The sequence below is a fragment of the Equus asinus genome, chromosome 1 (assembly GCF_041296235.1).
Source record: "Equus asinus isolate D_3611 breed Donkey chromosome 1, EquAss-T2T_v2, whole genome shotgun sequence".
NCBI classification, from domain to species: Eukaryota; Metazoa; Chordata; class Mammalia; order Perissodactyla; family Equidae; genus Equus; species Equus asinus.
In genome coordinates, this window is record NC_091790.1 from 136,004,767 (window position 1) to 136,030,729 (window position 25,963).

The window sequence follows — 25,963 nt, forward strand, 5'->3', positions numbered from 1 at the left end:
TTTTGAGGAAAACACCATTACCAATTACCTGAGGACTTACATTGCTAGACAGGCATTTGGCAGCCTCGAGAAGTTTTCTCACTGTGGAGAAGGAACGCTAACTAACTATCTTCCTCGGCACATATCTGAATGTACTGAATGCAGGTGATAAATGGTTTGAGTTTCACAATTTTCAAAAATCCTGGTGGCATAGGAAACACATCTTTAGAAAATTTATTTTTTCACAATGGACATTCTTGGGCTTGCGTGACAAGTGTAGTCTGACGGGGCTGCTGCTTCGCATGAAACAAGGAAGGGATTCAGATGGTTTCGTTTGCTCAGCTCAACCTTTGAAATGGTAACTGTTTGTAATGGCTTTTCCATAAAATTTGGTTTTGAACATCTCAAGTTCATAGTTGCCAGATGACTTTAATATAAATCCTTACAATATACTTGTTAATAAAATATATATCCTTCAAAATATATATAACTTGAAATTATCCTTCTTTGAACACCTTTTCTCCAGAATTTCTTCTATCCATTGTCCACTGTTTTATGATTTTTAAAGATTTAGAAATCTTTTTATTTTTACAAAATAAAGGCATTGTTTTCATGTCATAATGTAAAACACGCATTCCTTTGAATTCTATCAATATCTAAGAATTTATAATATTTCAATATTTTCTTCCCAAGGTAAATATTCTATAGTTTCTGTACTAACACAATTAAGGCATTATAGTCCTTATTAAGTTTTAACATTATTCTTTCCTAGGCCCAACTATGCAACAAAAACCTGCTTTTGGAAAATGTGAGACACTCTCATGTGCTTATCATAAAAACAGTCAAGTTGTCACTTAGAGAAAAGCAGCAATTCTTTGGAGAGAAGAATTTTAATGTTTATGATATAGTAAGCTTACATGATTTAACTTCCGTGACGGAATGAGAATTGCCATTACTGACTTTTATAGGCACCACTTTTAATAGAAGCAGCTATAGTTCGTTAAAAACTCAATTTAAATACATAATTGAAGGTTCAAAACGTTTGGTACTACTTAATTTTTTTCTCGGCAAGAAGGATAGTACCACATTCTGGAGTCAAACTATAAATTTCTCTGTTAAAAGGTACATGTTTTCTTCAAGATATTAACATCTTGTGCATTCCAAAATTTTCATTTTTTACTTAAGACTAAAAGGCTGAGATTCTATTCTAAGGTGAATATTTTGAATGATTTTTAGTAAGTCATCTGGGGCTAAATGCAAAGTATGCCTTTCATAGTGTGTGTTTCCTGAGAGAAAATCATGAGAATACTGGGGCTGAAATGGCCCAGAGCTTTCTTCCAAAAGAGGTTCTTTGCTCCTTGAGTAGTTCCCATCCACTTCAAAGGAGAGACAAAATGGGAGGCACTAGGTTCTTACAAGCTCCTGGGAATTGTGTTATAAGGTTAGGTCCTTATTACCCTTTGCCACATGATAGCTTATGATGTCTAAATAGACAGATTTCTCTTTTACTGTTTTTAAATGTAGGTTGTTACAACTCCACCCTGCACAATAGTTCCCACAGTGCTGGGCTGCCAGAACGGAATATTGTATAGAAACTATCAGGCACATTCTTCTACCAGACCTAGGAAGAAATTTGTAATTTCAAATCTGTCACCCTATTTTCACTGCTATAATCTGCTTTGGTATAAGCCTGGGGCAGTGTGACCTTTTCAGCTAACCACTGCCTAGCTTTTGGCAAAGTTTGAGACCATAGGTCACAGAAGAATAAGCTGTATTCAGTAAGTTTGTATTCTGCTCTATTCGTATTCTGTTCTATTCATATTCTGTTCGTATTCAAAGTGTCCTGATGGCAAGGGTGCCTGTGTGGGATCTGGATTTCAGAAGTGGTGAGCCTGGATGTAAAAGACATAAAACAGAGAGTAATCACTCAAATGCAAGAACCACATCGATGGAAGAGCTGGGGACAGTTTAGAGATGCCAAGATGCCCTCTCATTCTCCCTCTCAGACAATAATTGGCCAAGTATCTAATGCCAAAATGTTTGTGCCTTAAGTTTTCTTTATAAACACTACTGAGAAATGAACAAAAAGCATATGCTAGAAATAACAGTTGAGCTCTCTACTTGTTTAAAATTCTAAAGAATGCTGAAAAAATTCCAGTTTAGAACAGCTGCATTTTTCTTGAGCGAACTTATGAAAAACTTTTGTAAAAGCACAAACGCAAGTTATGTTCACTCTAACCATGGATACTAACCAAAAGATGATGAGTCAAGTGCAGTGAGTTTTAAAATTCTATTTCTAGGCCCCAGGAAAAATGTCTTAGCATTTTGATCCCATGAAAAGCAGGCAGAACTCACTTCTCCAGGGGAGACTCAAAGTACACATTGCTCTGAGTACTCTGGATTCGTTATATCTCAAGCATTTGTGGGGATGACAAAACATAATCAATGTTGTCCCAATGAAGAAAGTATAAAACACTCTTATGGCCCATCTTCTCATTCATATCTTGCTTTAGAAAAATTTTCCTGCTCTTTAAGTTACTGAATTAGAACAATATTAAGCAATATATGTACTAAACAAGAATGGTTCCCAACCCAAAAAGCTCTCAAGGAGAAAAATTTCCCAATTTTTCTCTTGCTCAAGATAGTCATTTACAATATTAAGCTGTGAAGAATTCAGTAAGGCTTGATAAAATGCATAAACATTATCTGGAACATTTTCTACTTAGTGAAGCAATGTCCATTCTTTGAAAACCCTAACTCTAAACATGGTCTAACTGTTGCATGCACTCAAAACATGAGTCAGAAAGCAAAGGTGGCTAAACTTCCCAAAAGATGCTTAATCTCTGTGTCTTCTGGTTCCTAGAGCTGAGTGAGCACTAACCACATATAAAGCAGAGATGGCATGGACTATAAAGTACTTAGAGAACATGGCAAAAGAAAAAGTAAAGCTGTTCACAAGGCCCAGGTCAGGCTGGCTCTGCAGAGAGCAAGAGTGTACGCAAGGTACTAGGAACAAGCCTGGCCTGGGGGATGGAGAAAAGATCACTTACAGAGTCAATAAGTATTTCTAAAAAATAGTTAAGGATGTTCCCTCAGATACTACACTGACAATATATTCTATTAAAATGTAAAACACTAAGTAACAGTTTAAAGCAATCTATGTGCTGGTGTTAGAGAAGAGCCAGTCTTCTACGCATTGCCTAGGTAAAAACAGTGAATGCCAGGTAAGGAGATCACATTAGAGCGAGAACATATGGTACTCTGTTAGGATTGTGGAATTGGAACCATAAACCATAATCTGAATCTAACTGTTTATGAAAGGTTCATTGAAAGAAAGCAAGCAAGAGGTGCGTGGGAACAGTGTAAGCAATCTGTTATGAGTTATGTAATGGTAGTAATGTCTAGTAGAGGCGGGGGGATAGATAAAGTGGATACTTTGCAAACAAGGCAGTGCACGGTAGAAAAAGTACAGTGTAATAGGTGGGAAACTTAAATGGCATTCCTGTCTCTAGTCACAGAGAACTACTCTCCAAACCAAAACAGGAAACAGTTTCTGACAGATTCCTAAAATCAAAAACAAAACACAATAACAACAAAAAACAAAAAGGAAATAAGTTTCAAACCAGGAAATAAAGGCTTTCTCTATTTTTTTTTTTGACAATTTTGCCTATTTGAGGTATACTCCCTAAATCTACAGCACTTAAGAAAAGCTTAGGGTATTTTTCAAAAAAAACCAATAAAGCATATTATACAGGTTAACATTGACTTATAATGAGTAAATTCAGCTTTTTGAAGAGTAACTAGAAAGTGTGCTTTAAAAACAAATTTGTCTCAAAAGATACTAGAATTTTTTTTTCCTTTTTGCTGTGTGTATAAAACTTCATCTAGATAGTGAAACTTTTAGTGCTAATAAATTTACTGCTTTTGGCCAGAAAAGAAATGCTGAGGACATAGGCTCAACTTTCTAATTTGAGAAGCCCATTTTGGTGAATCACCTTCAGTCAATAGACACCTGCTGTTTATCTGTTACTTTGAGTCTTTAAAATTCAATTATTCTTGTTGTTTACAGAAAGTAACACTTTAAGAGATCAAGAATCACACACACACACACACTCACACTCACTCGAAAGTACCAAATCAGGCTCTGGCAGCTGCAGAGAGGTTACATCACAACTCAGCTGTGCCTGGATTGCTCACACACTGGCAGCATTCAAGGTTAGAAAAACGAAATGGCAGCACAATTGGTCAGCAGCTTCTCTTCTTCTGGAATTTTTCCAGGTTCTTGAAACAAACGAACAGACAAACGAACAAACAAATGAACATAAAGCTGCAATCACTCTTGCATTGATTTCAAAACAGTAAACTAGACGGTTTCCTTGGAAAGTAGAGCCCATCCAGAAGACGGCAACTAGAAGGTGTCCAGGCAGTGATCCTCAGCAGCTCTGTGGGGCTTACTCAGGGGGACCCATCAGCCACCAAGGGTGTCTCCGGATGATCAGCTCAAGGGAGTGGCTGGGACGTCAGGCTGTATTCATCTCCGAGCTGTTCTGGCTGGGCGGCAGATGGGAATCCAGGTTCTCCTTGCACCTCTCCAGGTCGTGGAAGTATGGGTGAGACAGGGCACTGTAGGCAGATATTCTTTTGGCTGGATTAAATGTCAAGCACTTCTGTCATAAAGAAAAAATAATTGATTCTAATAAAACACGTCCATTTAAATAAAGTGCTTACACAGTTATACATCTGTTCACCGCCACATACTAAGTGTGTCTATAATGAGAATGACTATCTATTTTAAGGGACACTAAATAAAATGTAAACAGTACTCATCTTATTATGTCTTAATGTACAAACTGCCCCTCAGGAAACGACATCTTTTGGGTTGCTGGTGGACTGTTATCTACCCAGAATTTCTCTCCAAGCCACCTAGGTTCTTTAAAAGATATTATTATTATTATTGCAGCATGCATATAACTTTGTTTAAGTAGTGATTTTTCTAATGCCAGCAAACTTAGTGCTATAGTCAGAGTCTTCACCCTAACTTTTTACTCTGTCCCAAGTTTTGTCAATGAGCAGGGATTGGAAGGGGGTTGCCTTGTTCAGGTGTAAAGGGTAATTACTGAACAAGGGTGCTCGGTGGAGGGGGCAAGTAAGGGCTAAAACCTAGACCCTAATTATCCCAATCCACCAGCAAGCCATGCTCCCTGCCCCAGAGCTGCACCACCCAGAGGAAGGTGCCTTCCTTCTAATCCACATCAAGGTGCCATATGGGCTAGCAGCAGCCCTACAAGGAATCCATTAGATTCAATTAAAGTCACTAAACTCTATTCCAGGCTGTCACCTCAAGTTCAGGTAGAAGGTGAAAGGACAGAAAGGTGAAACTCTGAAGCAGTAATCTCCAACCCAAATGGCTGACACATAATTAGAGTTTTCCTCATCTCAGGTCCATTTCCACTCCAATCCCAGGTAATCTTGTTCTTAAATCCTCCTCCTCTCCTTCCACTAACACCTCTGGAGTGCCTAGCAGGTGGCAAGAACTAATTAACGATGAATAAGACCCACCCGTTGCCTCCAGGAGCTCGTAAATAGCAGAGAAGGGTATCTGAAATGTCTGTGCATTTCAGTCCTCTATGTAATCTAAAGATTTAACATTATCGTGCTTATGCAGACCTCTTCCATTTAATCTCGGTTTCTGCCATTAAGGAGCTCACACCTAGTCAGGTCCTGATTGGATTAGGGACCACTCTAAAGCTCTGTTGAATGCTACTGACCTAGAAAAACACGTACAAACAGAAAATTCTACATATAACTTCAGGTGAACTTTTGGGTCTCCTGAAATCTTATCGATCCTGAGGCTCCCCACCAGTCCATGGATGACAGCCTCCCCACAGTGTCTTCTGAAAATCAAACAGCCAAAGGGCAAGCAGGGGAAGGAACTTGTTCTTAGAATGATCTGTCTGTAACAATAATAAACATCTTGAGAAAAGCTTTACAAGGGCTGAATTCCCAAAGGACAGGAAGGCAGGAGCAAAACTCTTGAGCCTGAGTTCTCTCTTCTCAGAGTCCAAGAAGGAGAAAATTAGGTAGTGGCACTAGAAAAGGAAGCAGCCAGTTTAATCCCTAGGACACAGGAAAGAAGAAAAAAAAAGTTGTGGTAACACGCTCAAGACACAAAGACATGTCACTAGAGGATTTTGGGAGGAAGCTCTGTCCCTACAACTCCACTGATGAGTTAGCACCGGGAAGAGGATGCAGAGCAGAAATCCTTAGCCTGATATGGAGGTGTGTGAGAATATCAAGCTGGAAGTCTTAACACATTTTGTCCTTTAGAAGTGTTGTTAGAAAAGGTGCCTAAGTTCCATTACTGCTTTGCTTCAATAGAGCAGTTGGCTGGTTTGAGAATTAACTAGAAAACCTTGTGTAATAATGTTGTTTCCACAAGAAAATTAATTTACTTGCCAAATAATTGACTTATAAAATGAGCTTCTGGAATGGCAACTTAATCAAGAGTTGACCACTGCAGTGGATTAGATCATTTTCCAGCACATATTCCCTTTCTTTCCTTCCTTCTCTCCATGGAAGGAGTATTCTCTCTTCTATTAAAGTTGGCCTTGACAATGTAACTTGTTTTGGCCAATGGAATATGAACAGAAATGGCAGGGTGCCTCTTCCAAGCCTAGTACTTCAGGGGCACTGTATGTTTCTGCTTGCCCTTCTGGGAGCAGCCACCCTTCTACCATAAGAAAAACATGCCCCAGGGAGCCAAAGCCCTTCTGACCTGGGCACCAGAACGAGGCACAGGGAGACGACCTGTACTTAACCCCATTGGCTGAAGCAGGGTTGCTCCAGATGACTCATGGAGTTGTGTCCACCAATCTGCAGACCCATGAGCAGGAAATAAATGCTTACTGTTGTGTGCTAATGAGATTTTTTTTTGTTGTCTGTTATGTAGCAAAAGCAGAGTAATAACAATGCCTTCCTCCCAAATGTACCCCAGGCTCTGAAAGCAGTTAGATAGTAAGAACTCTAATACCGTACTTTTTTCAGCAAGAGCATCATATTTGGAATAAGTACCCAGGCTCCTAAGGTAAGCATGATGAAGGGGACACAACTTGTAAAGACATGTGGGTTTTGGTTGCTAAAAAATAATTCTTTCCCTGAATTGTCTTGTTATAGTACACTACTCATCTTTGAATGTAAGAGCATTTATAAATGTCAATGTATGTATATCCACATATATGACTGAGGCATTATACAAAGTCACCATTTTTTCAGATAAAAATGAAAGATAACTCTTGAAGTTCTAAACTTTTAAGTGTTAACTGTTTTTTAAATAAAATGACTTTCTAAAACATCCTTCACTTTTCTTCCCTAGTGAATAATTTTCAATAGAAGCAACAGTTACTGCTGGGGTCTCAGTTGCCTATCTTTTTTTTTTTCCATCTTCTCCACAAAGCCCCCCAGTACATAGTTGTATATTCTAGTTGTAGGTCCTTCTGGTTGTGCTGTGTGGGATGCCACCTTAGCATGGCCTGATGAGCGGTGCCATGTCCGTGCCCAGGATCCAAACCGGCAAAACGCTGGGCTGCTGAAGCAGAGCGTGCGAACTTAACCACTTGGCCGTGGGGCCGGCTCCTCAGCTGCCTATCTTGTCCTGAATGGCCCGCCTTCTTCTGCGCTACAGTTCTAGCTCGTGTCCTTCTAGGATGAAACAGTGAGAGCTTTCAGAGGGTTCTGAGCTTTAAGGTCGTGGGCTGCCCTTTCCCTGAATGCCTGTGGGTACTATGCTGTGTGCTGAAGTTGCCCCTCGTCATGATGTTACTGGCTCTGCTTCTTATTCCTCTCGTTGGCTTTTTCTAATCTCTGCTGCCACTCGTTGTCCACCCCCTTCCTTCTCTGATAGGTTTCTTTGTTCCTTTTTCTTCTTTGTCTCTTGCTACTTCTCCAGTCTAGCACTAGTGTGTGGTCTGACTTTGAGAGTCACCACTGCTAGTGGGGGACCCTGAACGAGCATCTGGCAATGTCATCTTTACAATTTAAGTTCTTCGTGGTGATTCTTACTGATGTTGGAGCTAGGAGATACTTTGGGTTGTTTTTGGATGTTCTGGTAGCTGAAGGAGTGGGATATTTCACTACTAAAGTTGTTTATTATTGTGGCTGTCTGTCCAGAATTCTCTTCTAAAAGGAACATTTCATTCAAAGTGCCTGTTGAAAAGGAAAGCCTATGGTGGCCATATTTTATAACATGTGACCCCCACCTGTTCCGAGCCCAGTTGACTGGACCAGGAGTGTGATCTGGCTCTAGGGAGCAACCCATACCACGGCTGGGCAAAGAGGTGAGGGATGTCAGCCAGATTCCTCCTTTTAGGAATCTGATACAGGCAGTACTGACAGCACAAATGTTAGCAGTGGGAGTTAGAGCTGAAAGGATCCATGCGATAACTGAAGTTCTGATAGTTAAGGGATGAGCTAGCGTTAAATGGAGCAGACAGTATGACCAAAAAAGAAGCAATGAGGTGGAGAAAAGGCATTCATGGCAGAGAAAAGCAGAGTTGCTAAGAGTAGGTGATGCACAGGACAGAGATACAGAACCTATATTCAGGATGCCTTTCCTTTTCCAGGCCTCATTAAACATTCAATCAAACCCCCTTTTCTTAAGGCAATACAAGTAAATGTTGTTTGAAACCAAGGAAAAATTTTCCTAAATAGCAGGTGAGCCAGCAAGTGTGTATACATAGTGAACCCTTGTCTAGGTGAATATTCTCCCTTCTGATTAATTTATTTCAAAGGATGTGAGCCCAGGTCCTTAGTGAGCATCTTAGAAATGAACATTGGGGAGGGAATATAGCTGTCCCTATCCATAACTTGGCAGTGGAGGGAATCTTGGCTTAAGCATCAGAAAATGAGCCACATCAGGTGAAGACAATCAGGGCTTTCAGAGGGAAAATCCATGGCTCCGCAAACATGCCAATCAATGGCTGTGTTCACAAAGAGCTGAGGCATAACATTTCTACTAAGAACTATGGACTCATGTCTATATTTAAAATTCAGAATACAATGGCAGAATGGGAATGTTGGCTCCTCCGGGGCTAGGAGCACTTTCTTGGCTAGATATCAAAGGTTTTTAATTCAATTGGTAAAGGGTATACTCATCACTCATTGGATTCCAGACACCAACAGTAGCCCAACAGGTACACTCCTCTACCTACTGTTCTGGTTTCTAAGTATAAGGAATTATGTATTATGAATATTGGCCAGTATTATGAGTTTGAGCCTCAAACAGGGCACAGAAGTCCTATTTTCAGTGATGTATTTTATACGTGCATGGCACATTTGATACTTATTAAATAAATCAGTAACTATTTATTTAATAGTTATTTAATTAAACTCCTTTGGAAAAACATCTTCCCAAAGATGTGCCTATTTAAGAAAAGGCACATTAAAATGACAAACTGTTTAAAGTAGCATGAAACTGTAGAAAAGGAAAACATATCTGCTTCTAGAGAGCTTCTGTCTACATGAATCCAGAGGATGTTAAGGCTGCATTCAAATGAACATTCAAAGATGGTAGATTGAAAGAGTGTGAATCAGCTTCTTTCTCTTTCTATAGAAAATGAAGACACTGCAGAATCCAAAGCCGCCAGCTGTTACGGGTGTGGAAGTGAAAGGTGCAGAGAGACTGTGACCCCTGCCCTGTGTGGTTGTGGCCCGTGATGCTGAACTGATGCTGTGCCCACCACCCAGTGTGGATGGGGCAAGTCTCTCATCAGCCTAGTGCAGACCAACTTTGTATCTCATGCACTTACCAGAAGTAGGTCTTTGCCTTGTTCATCAATATCTGTTACAAACTTCTCAATCGGTTGAGGAGATTTTGAGTGAAACGCCTGCCGGGGAAGGGCAACATCTCTAGGCCAGTCTTCTTCTCCTGGGAGTCCAATTACGCTACAAAAGAACCACATGTGAATGTAAGCATTGCTGCTATGCTGAAGTTATTATCTCACCAAATTCTAGATGAAGGTGAAGCCTAAGGGGCAGGCACGGGGGACACAGAGCCCCAGCAGCCCCTCACTCGCATGACTGGCAGGACTCTGGTTTCTCTCTGTCCTACTGCAATACCGTGACGATGGGGCAGAGGGTAATCTCACAGGAGAACCGTAAAGTTCACCAGGAAGAGATGAGAGATTACTCTGGCAGCAGATACTAAATGTAAGAGAGAATGCAGAAATGGAAAATATTATATTACCAATAAGCTCTGACACACTGACAGAGCAGGACCCATATATTCAAAGGAGTACCACATGGGCATATAATATTTCCCTTTACATCCAAGAGTGCTTTTTGTTTCTGATCAAACACTGCCATATTGACAAGCTTTTATGATGCTCATCTAACATGATTTGTTAATGCATAAATTCAGTTGCATTTTTGGTTAAAGAATAATTCCCCACACAGTAATTACATACATTAAAATCAGACCAAAAAAATGAGGCTAAAAGGTATGTTAGTCCTGTGTTATGCAAACACTATTTTATAATTTAATATAAAATTTTTAATTAAATTATATTATTAATATAAAAATTAAATGTGTATAAATGTACTAATATAGAATTTAATTTATATATTTTATATTACATAACTATTTTATGGTATTCTAATGAGCACACGATAAATAAAAGTATAGTTTATGTTTCCCCTGAAAATCATTCTGGGATCAGGAATGTGGAGAAAGCATCAAGTGATATAAAAACAGCACAGGCTTTGGAAATAGGCAGACCTGGGTTCAAACTCTGCATCTGTGATAATTTATACAAATATGTAGCAGAGTGCCCGACACACAATATTTATCAATATCAATACACCACCCATTATTATTACCCTAAGAGGAAAATAATGTTACTAATCTAAAATGCATAGGCAATGGATAGCTGCCATACTAAAAATATGAACTGCTCCAGTTCTACTGATATGTCATTTAGGGTTCTTTAGAATATTAATAGGTCAGTGGCCTTATACAACTTATACATTATGTAGATATCATTTATAGTTTACATATAGGTGGTAAGTAGATTTGAACAAGGGAAATCAGGGATGCAGGAACTTAAATTTCACACAGACTCTGATGAATTGTGAACTAAAAATTTACAGTTTAGCGGACAGAATATATGACTATTGAAATACTGACCAAACTATTTTATCTACAGTTAGAAATGGCACTGCTGGTCGGCATCAGGATCTTCTTGGCCTACGTTCACTGAGACGAAGGCCCAACAGGGGGTTCTCCTGAATGGATTTCCAGGTTTCAGGAAGACGTGGCAGTAAATGTCACAGGATCTCTGCAGGGCTTTGCTCTCCTTCCCTTACCTCAACAGAGCCCAGGTCACAGACCTCACCTGGGACGAGCAGACACCAGTGTCATAACTGCACCTGTCACTGGGTGTCTGGGGAAAGACACTGTAATCCTGCCTCTGCCGGGCACACTGGGAGAGCCATATTACTGAGGCAGATAAAGACAGACTCATGGACATATTTACTGGAACAAATGAATAGAAATGACAACTTGAGCAATGTACAAATTTAATAGCAAGATTTAGAATAAGAGTAAAAAGAAGAAAACGAAAATACCGCTATTAATTAATAAAGGAAATAAATGTGCATGTAGTTGGATAGAATGGAACAGGTGGAGGAAGAAAAGAAGAATACTTATTAAAGAACTTAAAAAATTTTCTTTCTACACAACAGAATACTATTCAGCCATAAAAAAGAATGCAATCTTACCATTTTCAACAACATGTCTGGACCTTGAGGGCACTATGCTAAGTGAAATAAGTCAGACAGAGAAAGACAAATACTGTATGACCTCACTTTTATATGTTGAATCTAAACTAAAAAAAACTCCCAAAACCCAAACTCATAGATACAGGGAACAGACTGGTGGTTTCCAGAGGTGGGGGGTGGGTGTGAAATGGGTAAAGGGGGTTCAAAAGGTACACACTTCCAGTTATAAAATAAACAAGTCATGGGGGATGTAATATACAGCATGATGACTAAAGTTAATAACACTATTATTGCATATTTGAAAGTTGCTAAGAGAGTAAATCTTAACAGTTCTCATCACAAGAAAAAATTTGTAACTATGTACGGTGATGCATGTTAACTAGACTTATTGTGGTGATCATTTTATAATATATACCAATATGGAATCATTATGTTGTACACTTGAAACTAATATAATGTTCCATGTCAATTAAACCACAATAAAAATTTCTTTCATTCATTTTTAGTTTTTAGCCATTTTTATACCAATATTTTTGCATATTATCATGTCACCTAGAAATTGATTATAACAACTCTTAATAATAATTTAAAATCTTCTTATTTCACAGTTTTAAATATGCCTACATTAAGTTAAATCTTTCAGTATGGGCAGCTGAATCCCAAAAGCCCACAGAGAAATAGAGTGTCCCTGTATCTATATGTATGTGTGGTATATAATTATTTACACACACACATATATAACTTTATATAAATAATTTTTAAAAGTGTTTTTAAATCTATCCCCTCCTCTGATCTCCATAATGACCTCATGAGACATGTGAGACATGGAGGTCAGGTATTATTACTTCCATTTTATAGATGGGGAAACTGAGGATAAGAATGTAATGAACTGCCAAACTCACACACAGTGAGTTCAGCCACAGAGCCCGGAGTGAACCCAGTTCTCCTTATTCCAAATCCAATATTTTGTTTCCATTTAACTATGACTCTGCTCTTAAAAATGCTCTAAAAATGTCACGGGCTAAAAGCATTCAGTTTCACTTTCAAAGTACTTGCTGTTCTTTGAAAGTATAAATCTTACTAAACACAGAAACATTTTTCCCCTTAAGAGAATGTGACTATGGTTTTTCTTTAAAAAAATAATCCAGTTTAATATCCAGTATGAACTTTTATGGCCCATATACAAATGTGAAGTTCTGATAGGTCCATTAAAAAGTGCTTGCATCAAATTTCAGTATTTGGACAGCTGAATATAAGCCTTAAAAGTTGACATTTGTGCTGGAAAGACTGACAGAGCACCAAACCTATTAAATGGCAGTGATGGCGGGGACAGAAATCATTTTTCAAGTATTTTAGAAGTGACACTAGGGTGCAGCATTGTCCCTTTTCTCCACACTAAAGTAATGAGTGCATTTAGAGGAAACAGTACAGAATCTCAATGAAACAACACCAGAAACCAAGAAGTAAAATCCAAAGGCACAAAACATTTAGAACTTTATGGCTTCTTTTCTGCTGGCAACCTAGGATCTCAGGCCTTTGCCAAAACTGGAACTGGCTTTCCTTTGGAAGCAAGTCAAACATGCTCGTCAAAGATTCCTTCTGGACCATCTCACTGGCTTCATATACTAAGGGGCACTAACAACGTTAACAAGATTGCAGACGCCAGTGCTGGAGGTGGACAGAATGCCCAGGTGGTGTCAGTAAGGGAAAGCAGCTGAAGGACTTCAATGTCTGGCAAGCCGGTTTCAGTCAAGATCATTTTTCCTTTTAACAGAGGGTCACTGACTTTTACAGTTCCCTCTTCAAGATCACATGCACACAAAATATATTCAGCAGCGATGGGGAAGAAGAGCTGGGAGTTCATCAGTGAATGATCAAAGGGCCTGACATCCAGGAGCAGAGAGTAGCAGCAAGTTTTGTCCTGAATTCGTCCACTTTACAGACTGGTCAATAGTAGCAGCAGGAGCAGCAGTCGTGGCAGCTGCCCTGGACCCGGGACACCTCCAGACAATAAAACTAGCAAATGTTTTTCAGGCCTTAAAGTGACTGGGTTCTGACTCCGCAGTGGCACTGGCACTAACAGCAGTCTGTTGGAGCTGTTTCCAGTCACCAAGAGCAAACTTAGCATCCAGTTTTATTCCAACTGTTTTAAGAAGTCATGCTTGAGTAGATAGTGTTAAAATACAATTCTTTTCATTAGTGGTACTTTTCACCAGTTTTACAGACTGTAAATATCACAAAAATCACTGGGATTCCTATAAAATGTTACAGACCAATGATGAGGGCTATTTTTGGTTCCAGAACTCCCACTTTTTTCTTACTCCATCCCAATTCTGATGGGGCTTAGCAAACGCAGAAATCCCACAAGGATGCCATACTGCACGCTTTGTGAGAAGAAAGCCCCTTCATAACATTCTAGAAATATGCAAGCACACATACTCTCACATGCACAAACATGTAGACATGAATGGAACTCTGCAAATCATCCAGGAGCAATGTAACAGATAACTGGAACCAAAGAATTTGAGCACCAGAAAGGATCTTAAAGAGAATTTAAGTCCAAAGTTTCCCTTCTCAGGTGAAGAAGTTAAGGAACAAAAAGGTGAACTGAATGAATTATAATAATAGCTAACATTTTAAAAGCATTTACTATGTACCAGGCTCTGTGTAAGCCCTTTCCACAGTATTTTAAATGACTTTCTCAAGATTGCATGGTTATTTAGCCACAGACATAGGATTAGAATCTAGGATTCACATTTCCTATTTCAGGGCTCCAAAGAAAAAAAATGGATTGTGTAGCACACCATCCTTTGCCCAGGAAAACAAAGCAAAATAATGCAAAACCAATCTGGATGACTAAAGGACACTCGATGGGGACAGGAAGCCCAGTGGGCAAGGACTAGGCCACCAAGTGTCCTACCTCTGATAGTGGATGCATCTGAAATGACCCCAAGCAGACAACACATCTGAACTAAAGAACTGGAGTTCAGCCAAGTGAAGAAAGAGGAACATCGAAGAGATCCACACGAGCAACATACAAGCTTCCAGAGCAGAGAGGTTAGGCCACGTGTCATGATGGGCTCCGCATAAAACAGCACGTCTACCATGTCCCCACTCACCACACAAATATAACACTGCCTGCAGCAGCAGCTTGCAGTAGGAAAGATAAGAGATAAACATATTATATGAACATCAGAGGAAAGTCACTGTCAATGTTTCAATGCTACAGACACTGACGTAAAATTAGAATACTACTTACTCCAAGATTTTTCCTAGTTGATCGACATCTGAACTTCCACGAAAAAGAGGCCTAAAAGAATAAAGACATAGATTAAACAAGGAATTTTCTCAGGTTACATTTCAATCATTTTTATCATTATCACTGTTTAATGATATTGCAAAATATTCTTTATGGGTGGAGAAGAAGTAAAGAATTGAGACATCTTTCCTCTGGTAAATACAGGTTTTTCTTGTATTTCACTTATGGTAAGGATCTGATGAATATCTGGTGTTTTCCCCGCCATGTTTTATAATCATGGGTATCCACTAGCAGTCATTGTAACAATATTGCCACCATCATATACAGGCCCTGGCTTCAAAGTTCAACTTAACTTGGTGATAGGGTGGAACACATCACTGTCGTAGTCTCAAACCAGGGGTATATGGTATTCTTTGAAACTGTTCTTGGTCAGACCCTTCTCAGAGCGCCCCTTCTTCACCACTCTGCTATCGCAGTGCTTCCTCATGGGTCTCTGTCCTTCCACTTGTCTCAAATGCTGCAGTGAGCTGCCTCTGGGGCTATTTTTCTCTCAATATTATGGTAGCTAATCATTACAAGTTCAAAATCCTAACTCTGGGCTTCAGAGGCAGTTGTGAACACACAGCCCTCACTGTCTACACTGAGCATTTAACTGGCAATTAAATGAGCTCAGTTGGTGACATTTTTGGTGTTTTCTCAAGTATATCAATATTCCCTGAGAACAGGGACTTCTCTAGGTTTGCCCCTAACCTTTGGCCTTGTGCTTTACCTGAACAGGTACTCAGTTAATATTTTATTTGATTTTATATACACCTATCGTACACACATAAACGTTTCCTAACTCCTTGCTCAATGAATGACATAAACAGGTATTTTTCAACAATAATGTGTTTTAAAAAATATTTGTAGCGCACTATCAGAGATTATACTTTAAAAATATTATATGTCAATTTATAAAACCTTAAACTGAACCTCTTTAAATATTTTCTAGGCACAATAAATGAACGTACTATATAGGTCATATATGGAGAATCCTGCAAAGTCATAGCAGGATCCATAGCCATTTCAGTGGCAGGAAGACACCTTAAAGGGGGTGGCCCGGTGGGGCAGCAGTTAAGTTCACACATTCCGCTTCTCGGTGTACCGGGGTTCGCCGGTTCGGATCCCAGGTGCAGACATGGCACCGCTTGGCAAAAGCCATGCGGTGGTAGGCGTCCCACGTATAAAGCAGAGGAAGCTGGGCATGGATGTTAGCTCAGGGCCAGTCTTCCTCAGCAAAAAGAGGAGGATTGGCAGTAGTTAGCTCAGGGCTAATCTTCCTCAAAAAAAAAAAAATTATTAAAAAAAAAAAAAGAAGACATCTTAAAATTCCTCGACCATAGCTTCTATTCAGGTTATTATTCTTGAAAATGGTTTTATTTTCAAATGCAGTAGAAAACAATTTATTTGTGGCATTTTCATGGGTTACACTGTGTCCTTCAAAATTCATGTTGAAGCCCAACTCCCAGTGACCCAGAATGTGACTGTGTTTGCAGGTAGGGCCTTTAAAGAGGTGATTAAGTTAAAATGAGGCTGTAAGGAGGGGCCTTAAACCAATCTGACTAGCATCCTTATAAAAAGAGGAAATCTGGACACACAGAGACAGCAGGGGCATGTGTGTACACAGAAAAATGATCATGTGAGAACACAGGAGGAAGGCAAGCCAAGGAGAGAGGCCTGAGAAGAAACCAAACCTGCCAACACCTTGATCATGGATTTCCAGCCTCCAGAACTGTGAGAAAATAAATTTCTAATGTTTAAGCCCCCCAGTCTTTGGCATTTTATTATGGCAGCCCCAGCAAATTAACATAGGCAACTTGCAGTTCAGTAACGAAGCCAAATTCATAAAGAATTGTGGAGTTGGGCTCTAAAAGACATCCAGATAGGTCTTAAAAGAGCGAGGTGAGACGTGAAAGTTTTGGAAAGGCCAAACAATGGAATCGTAACAGCTGCTATATAGAGCACTAATGTATCTGACATAGTGCCATGTCTCCTCAAACATTCTCATTTAATTCTCACAAAGACTCCAGAAGCAGGCTGTATTATTATCATCCCTATTTTCTGATGAAGAGACTGAGGATTGGAAATGTTTTATGACTCACCCAAGGACACATGACAAATTGCAGACTTAAAATTCAAACCAGGCCTGCCTGCCCCAAATCCTGTATGTTTCATTATTATGTTGTAAGACTTTTATTTTGGTTACTAATATTCTCTGCAATCATAGACAGTTACTGTAGCTGAGCCTCTGTCGTGAAATAGCACAGGGACAGCGTGAAGAGAACTTCATGGAGAACATGGTGTCTCACAAGTGGGTGCCTGTGGGATTCTGTAATGGGAGTTCTTTGCAAGCGTCTATCATTAAATTCCTGCTCTACTTTAACAAGGAACAAAGCAAGTCACCAGATTGACTGAGGCTGCCTATTCTCTCTGTAAACTTACTGATGGCCCCTCTAGATTTTTAAATTCTTCCCCCAGTCCAATCTTTTACAGTTTTTTGGTTGGTTGTTTGTTTTGAGGAAGATTAGCCCTGAGCTAACATCTGCTGCCAATCCTCCTCTTTTTTGCTGAGGAAGACTGGCCCTGAGCTAACATCCATGCCCATCTTCCTCTACTTTATATGTGGGACCCCTACCACCGCATGGCTTGACAAGCAGTGCGTAGGTCCCACACTGCTTAGAATATTGGCAATATTCTAACTTTCCATGATGCATTTAAGCAAATGCTATTATTTTATCTTACATTTGCTACATGTTTTAGCAGAGGACTCTCAAGTCATGTAGTCTACCATACAGCCAGAGCCTGAAGTCTTATCTCTATTGGCTGCATTTGGCCCACAAAATGAAATGTGCTTGCCTTCCTAGAGTTAGAACTGGCCCATCAGTTTGGCCTCCTTTAATGAGCGCAGCAAGCAGAAGGTCTAAATCATAGCCACTCTTCTGTGGACGCGCAGCAAAACCTGCTGTGGGGAGTACTGGAAACTCAGAGGCAGCAATTTGGTGTACAGCTCAGAAGGACTTTAGGAAGTCACCTTAGGAAGACTTGGCGTGTGACTCTGAGGTCTAATAATTTGGCTTTGCAGCAGATGTGGATGGGCTTGAGTTATACAGAGCCACTGAATCCTGACTGCATGCAATGAACTCCTGTAAAATGGATGCAAACACAGTCACGAGACAATGGAAATGGGTCACATGAAGAGGGGAACAGGCCTAAGTGGAACAGGTTCTCTCCACTGACCAAGAAGTTGGTCATGAATGTGATCAAAGTCTTAGAACCACCTGTTCAGTTTTTGGCTGAAAATTCTGAATACAGTCATGTGTTGCTCGACAATGAGTATACATTCTGAGAAAAGGGTCGTTGGGTGATTTTGTCATTGTGCGAACATCATAGAGTGTACTTACACAAACCTAGATGGTATAGCCTACCACACATCTAGTCTCTATGGTACCAATCTTATTGGACCAACGTCATATATGCAGTCCGTTGTTGACTGAACCATTGTTAACGTGGCACATGACTGTAGTTTGTATGAGCTAGTTTTATGATAGTGGATGCTATGTACATCAGAAGCATAGAGAGGTACAATAGATTTAGAGGAAAGATGAAACCTTTCATCATGATGAATTCTTGGGTGTGCTATGGTGGAGTACAAAGATATAAGAATAGGATCACCCCAAGGACCTTATATAATACAATCTGTGTTTAAATACGGCTCTATGGCAGAAAGTCTTGGCTGTATCTCTGACCCGTATGCACCACATGCTGAAGAAATACAGGACTGTGTTTTCATTGAGCTTATTTTGAATACTTCTTCCTTCCTCAGATTAGCTGGGTTAAATCCTTCAATGCATATAACTTGTGGCATATTTTAGGTGGACAAATATGAACATAATCTCTGATTATATTCTTTGGGTTAGTGGTGAGAAAGAGGTTAATTCTACTGACTTGAATAATTTTATAATTGTAGGAATGATGCAGCTAAAACACACACATACCTGAGTTAGACTTGGCTGGTTCTTTATTACCATGACATAGAGCTGAGTTGGAAGGAAGTAGAGGGTTGAAGGAGCAAAATAAGTGAGAAGAAAAGACACCAAAAGACTGAAACACAAAGTGAGATAGAGACAACCCAAGGAGGCCCAAAATAACTGAACTGCTTCTTCCCATTGCCTAAAAAACCCACTTCTCCTGGAAATCCTGAGGGTATACTTATAGAGGCTCTGTATGAAGACTGAAGATGGAAGAGGAAGGTTCTATTATAAATCATGAGACAGGGGCTCATAAGAGATAAAAAGTCATACATTTCTTTTGAGTCACTGCATGAGAGGATCCACTACACTATCCCATCTTGTCTGTTTTTAGACATAAGTCTCCCAGGTGGCATGCTTACTAATTCTTTTAAACTAGGTACTTAAAAAATAAAATCAACAATAGAGATAGTCTATCGAAGGTAGTAAAATGAAACCTGTTTTTAAAAATATTTCCTCCTTACACACACATTTTTTGGAGGTTAAATAATACAATGGAAGGATTATATCTACCAAGAACATCCCAAGAATAAAGATTGTGCAATGGCTTTACTAGATGCTAGTAGTTAGTTAGTAGTTAGACATTAAACAAATCCTTTTATTATATAAGACATTACTTAAGGTGAGTAACTTTCATTTATTTTACTATATCAAAAACTATGATTACTTACTTTAGATGACTTTCTAGTAGTTTAGCCAGGTGCTTGGGTAATGGTGCACTAACTTGATTTGCTAAAGACCTTTGTTGAATCTAAATTTCATGAATCCCATTTCCAATTTTATACCTCAATTTCTTTTCTCTTCACTTCGCTTATGATCGTTTTTCTTCAGAAGATTTGCTCCACACTCACTTCTTGGGACCATTACATTCTATTGCATAAATCCTCCTTCTGTCTTTCATGGCCCTGAGCCTCTTTCTTTTCTGAATTCCCACAGAAACTACAGAGGAGCCTACTGGAAGGACTATGCCATGCTACCCTTTGAAAACAATTTACTTGACAAGATAAATAATATTTGGGGGAGAATATCTGAAACTGAACATCGCTATGTTTTTATGAAAGAGAATTTTAGGTTATTTCCAAGTATTTTCTTCAAATATCTTCCTTCATCATTAGACTTGATAACAGTTAATGCTGATAAGATAAATTCTTTATGAAGGAAATACATTTTTATTTATACATGTAAGCATTTTTTTTCTAACTAAAAGGAGATTATTGCAAAATATAATAGCAAATTCATTCATTTCAAACCATAGCAAAGTCAGTTCTCTTCTATCACCTTAGGCCCAGTCATGCCAAAACAAGTATGGTTCTTGGGGGTTTTTTAGCAAGGATTTTCCCCCAAAGCTTTTTTGAATTTGTGATAGTTTATGCCTTAATGCTTTCCCTCCCTTTAACATGTTGAGTTTTCAGGATATTTGTTGACTGGGGAAAGGGCATAGATTTTGGTGATGGACTGCCCTGAGTGCGAACCCCTACTTAGCCATTTCTCCCTGAATGACCTTAGGAAAGTCACTGACCCTCTTTGAACCTTATTTGCTTCATCTGTAAAATGTTGTTAAGTGGCAACTAAACACACACACAGACTTTCTCACACTCATACATGGTAGATAACTCTTGTGCTTTTTGCCTCTACTGTACACCTAACTCTCTTGCTTCTGGCCTCTACTGTACACAAATGGTAACATAAAGTATTTCACGTGGTGAATAAGAAAGGAAGGGTACATGTGTCACCATGTGGTGGGTGTCCAAGTCATATTCAAGCCTAATAGTCCTTCCTCCAGGGTCACTATATATTCTTTACACCTGTTACAACTCTTACACCTTTATCATCAAGAAAAAAAGAATGAATGTCAAATTTTCCAATAAGTATTAATTAATTTTAAATTGGCAATATCACGTCCTCTTCTGTATGTAGTTCTAGCAAAAAGCTCACTTACCACGTCTTTTATCAGTGAAGTGAATTTTCTTGGGTCAAATTACAAAGGGGACCAAATTTCAAAGTACATGACTTTTTAAGCAAACAACCCAAAGAACATATAAATATCATTCATAATCTCAATGAACAGTGGAAAACAACATTTAGAAGAAGGGTATGTTTTCTAGCAGATGAGAAGTGTATGCTGATATGTCTGTTATAGAAAGGAAATGATTCATGCATAATGGAAGATGAAGGATTTCACTTAGTTACCATACTTTCACTATACTAGACGACGAGGAAGTCATGGATCACCCTACAGAACACCTCTGTGACCTGCATCTGACCTGTAGCTATGCTTCAGCTGCTCTCTTTCTTGATTAGTAGAGGAATTTCCCATGTTCATAAAATGAGCTTTCAAAAAATATTACCCAAGATAACGTCTACTATTTTACACTTGCTCCCATGTTCATTTCTAGAGCTGTTATCTGTGGTTAAAAATGTTAATTTATCACCTTACAAATAACCACCTTGCCACCTATTCTAATAACCAGATTAGGCAGAAAAATCAATGAACTGATTTACTTCCTAAACACTAATTGAGTGATCACCCACTAAGCAACAGGACTTCATTAGGTACTAGGAGATAACCCCTCCCCCAAAATACATATAAATTAAATATTATACAACATATAGTCTTAACATATACTATACATATATTTAAATTATAGTACACATTTTAATACAAATATGGTAAATATAAATTTATAAATATTTACAAATAAATATACATATATATACTACATACTACCATAATGATCACTGCCCCCATGGGAGACAAGCTACACAAATGCATGATCATGAAATAAAGAGGTTTATCTCATTTTACAGAGATAGATGCCCAGGGCAATTATTTAATCTTTACTAGAATGTTGGGAGGTGGTCTGATTAACCTCCTTTTACAGATGAGAAGTAAAGTAACTTAGCCAAGGAAACACAGCTGAGTAAGTGGCTAAGTGGAGACTGACTCCCATGAGCAGTAAACAGAAGCTGTGTTTTAGAAAGAATAACATGGCAGAGGTTTACTTAGTCAATCAGAGGGAATGAAGATGGAGCCAGGGAGGCCAATGGGGAGGTCAGTGCACAAGTGAGATGACAAGGACCTAAACTAGGTGAACAAGAAAATAGGAAAGACATTTAAGGGAAGATGATCGGAAGTTGGTGAAAGACTGAACATGACTTGGAAGAAGCAGCATGATTTCAAGTTTGTATTAGTAAAGCCAGGCTGAACATGAAAGGTTGGGCGGGGTGGTGGGGGGTGGGGAGGAGGAGATTGGAAGATAATTACCTTAGTTTTAAACATGTTCCTTTACAATAACAAATAATATATAAAACAATGCTTTGAAATTTGAGAATGCAAGACATTCAAAAAAGGGTAGTTAAGCATACCTAGGTATATACCCAAGAGTATTGAAAACATATGTCCACACAAAAACTAGTACATGAATGTGCATAGCAGCATTATTCATAATAGCCCAAAACGGAAACAGCCCAAATGTCCACCAACCAGGGATAAACAGAATACCCCTTCATACTGTGTGGTATATCCACACAATGGACCATCATTCAGTCATAAAAAGGAATGAAGCACTGCTACAACATGGATGACCCTTGAAAACACTAGGTTAAGTAAAAGAAGCCAGTTGCAAAAGACCACACATTTACCACATGATTCCATTTATATAGAAAAGGCAAATCTGCAGAGTCAGAAAGTAGATTAGTGGTTGCCTAGGTCTGGGGATCTTGGGGGGAAATGAGCAGTGCCTGCTAATAGGTATGGGGTTTCTTTTTGGGTTGATGAAAATGTTCTAAAATTGATTGTGGCGATGGCTGCATAAGTCTGGATATACTAAACTAAAAACCATTGAATTGCACAGTTTATATCGGTGAATTGTATGGTACATGAATTATATGTCAATAAAAACACTGTTTTTAAAAAAGTAATTAAGAAAGTCTATTTCCAAGCAAACATTACAGATTCAGAAGAACAGTAAAATACTGCTAATAATCTGCTTTAGGCCTAAACACACAAGAAGCTTAAGTACGTAGTATTAAAGTACAGTGACAAACATTTATTTTACCATATATTCAATCAAATACCCATTTGGAGACATGTGCTCTGGAAATTCTGAATAAGCTACTGATATGATCTGACTTTCCCCAAACACCTGATTTATCAGATTAGGATTAAATAACAAAAAAATGTCTATGTACAAAAAAGGGCATTCTTAGAAAACTACTCTTATGCTTTCCTCTGGATGGCGAGATTATGGGTGATTTGTTTGTTTTCTGCATCTTTCTATTATTCTGCACTCAGCATACTATGAGCACGAATTATTTTTAAAATCAGAAGAAAAAACCCAACACTGCTACTTGCTATATACACTGCACGTACGTGATCTCACCTCACCTCTTCATTCCTGACTCCTATGCTAACCCACTTCTATTACTCGTTTATTTGTTGGTCTCTACAACCAAACTACAAGCTCTCTGAGGACAAGGCCAACCCTTACTTGCTGCTGTATCCAGGGCACATAATTTACTGCCCACTCTGTCCATAATTGGCACTCATTTAATACATAGGAATGGTTACTGTTTCTCCCACTGAGAAGGCTTTCTCTTCCGTCTTTCCATCAACTTCAGCCTCTCTCATCTCAAAATTCACTTCCTTGGTTCACCTCTGGGTAATTCAAGTGCGAACATGTGTGTTTGCACAGATATGTATATTTGAATAGATGTATACACAGTTAGAGCCAAAACCAGATTGGATTTATATTGTTGTATCTATTCATGCTTTAACCAGTCTGTGACACTAGACAATATCTGCCTGCAAATAATTGGTATGTTAAAAACCAAGGATGGCTGAAAATTAGTCCCCTAAATCTAAAATCATGCCGAAACCATCAGAGAAGCAGTAAGAGGCATGCAGGACAGGAACTTTGCCTTCAGGTGCTTACTTCATCCAGGTATGCAGCACAGGGATGGGCGCCTTGGAAAACAAAGAAAGAGAAGTGTTGAGAAAAAGTGTAGCAGAGGCAAAACAGAGTGAGGGATTAAAGAGGGTGTGGAGGGGCAGGAGGCACTTGTAGGACACCAGTTCAGGAAGGGCTGGTGGGAAAGAGCATGAGAGAAAAAAAATGAAAAGCTAAAGTAATACAAGGGAAGGACTGCAGCAAAAAGAAGAACCTGAGTTGAAGTTCTGTCACGGAGAGAGAGACCAATAGAAAAAACCTCTACCAGGGAAGGGAGGCGCCACTCACAGGAAAGACCAGATGAACACGAGTTAGTGTGTGCCGCCATATCTGTCCACAGCAGGGGACTCTGAGTCTGGTAATTTCCTCAAAAATAAATAGCTGAATTAATTTTTCCTTGTTACCAGCTGTAAATAATTTACTTCTCCACAGAGGGTTCATATTTACTGAACTTATGAGTAACTTTGTTGAGAGAGAGAGAGAGGACAGGGGAAAACTCCACCACTTTTCAATTCAAAATGGGGAATTAAAATTAAACCAGAGCTCACCAAACCACTTGAGATTCCTGAAACATTACAAAACTTACAAATTAATGCATTTACTGCTTAGTCAACTTTATATATGACTAAAGAAGCCAAGTGGTCATTAAGATTAAAAAAATCATTTTTAATCACTTGAACAAATATTGAGAATCTACTGTTTGCCAGAAATAATTACTTCTCTTAAATATTTAACTTAAAAAACTGCCTTTCTGTTCTTCCAGTGCTACTTTTCCTTAGTCCACTTGGGCTGCTGTAACAAAATACCGTAAGCTGGGTAGCTTGAACGACAGAAATTTATTTCCCACAGTTCTGGAGGCTGGGGAGTCCTAGATGAAAGCGCCAACACGATCAGGGTCTGGTGAGGACTCTCTTCCTGGCTTGCAGATGGTCACCTACTTACTGTGTATTCACACGGTGGAGAGAGAGCAAGCTCTCTGGTGTCTCTTCTTATACGAACACTAATCCCACCACAGGGGCCCCACCCTCATCACCTCAGCTAACACTAATTACTTCCTAAAGGCCCCATCTCCAAATACTATCAAATTGAGGGTTAGGGCTTCAACATCTGAATTCTGGGAGGACACAAACATTCAGTCCATGATGCTTCCTTCCTCTTGTTACTAAATACAATACCTTTAAAACTAGAAAGCTGGGCTGGCACGATCTTATCCAATAGGAACAACAAACAGAATTTGTCTCATTCTGTGTCTGGATCCAACCATTCATTTTGCATACTTTCTGATAATTTTCTTGACAAATTACATGTTTATTACTCTCCCAATGCCTCCTTTGATTAGTGGACATTTAGTCCTGTCCAAAATATCCATGGAGACATTTGGTCTATGCCAAAAGGTTCTTGATTTTTGGTGCTGTCTAAATCCGTCTGGCACGGACCAAATATGCTCATGGACATTTTCGATAGGACCAAATGTCAAGAACCTTTTGGCATGAATCAAATGTCTTATGGACATTTTGGACAGGACCAAATGTCCTGCAAAGTCTCCCTTATCTCTTGCTCTTCAATCATACCTCTCAAGGGAGTTCTTAAGGCAGGAAAGAAATGATCACGTATTGAACACTTTCTAAAAGCTTGATTTCTAACTACATTATTGCATTTTCATTCTCACTCTAACTCTAAAGTCTGAGGACTAGTGAGTACTAAATAATTCTGCATCTGAAAGAAAGTTTGAGAATCAGGAAAAGAAATCTGAGTCAAACCTAAAAAATGATAACTCGCAAGGGTGAAGCATTTATATTACTAATTACTAGGAAACTGGAGGCAAGTCCAGGGTCTGGGACCTCCATGGGAAACACCCCTCTCATCAGGGGCAATAAGCTTTTTTAATAGTTAGACATCTCAGGCTCAGCACCCCGGGGAATGCTGTCTTCTGTCTC

The 25,963-nt window shown here is 39.1% G+C and overlaps 1 protein-coding gene across 3 annotated transcripts in view; it reads right to left on the reverse strand.

The window, feature by feature from the left end:
• Window positions 1-856: 856 nt before the first annotated feature.
• The window catches only part of CDK6 (cyclin dependent kinase 6), a 227,832-nt gene continuing 202,725 nt past the window's right edge, over window positions 857-25,963 (reverse strand). For all 3 annotated transcript variants that reach the window (XM_044767260.2, XM_044767262.2, XM_014842958.3), the window contains exons 6-8: window positions 15,011-15,061; window positions 9,783-9,918; window positions 857-4,646 (exon numbers count right to left, since the gene is read on the reverse strand). In XM_044767260.2, the coding sequence (XP_044623195.1) occupies window positions 4,500-4,646; window positions 9,783-9,918; window positions 15,011-15,061 (334 nt within the window). In that variant the 3' untranslated portion in view covers window positions 857-4,499. The remainder of the gene's footprint in view (window positions 4,647-9,782; window positions 9,919-15,010; window positions 15,062-25,963) is intronic.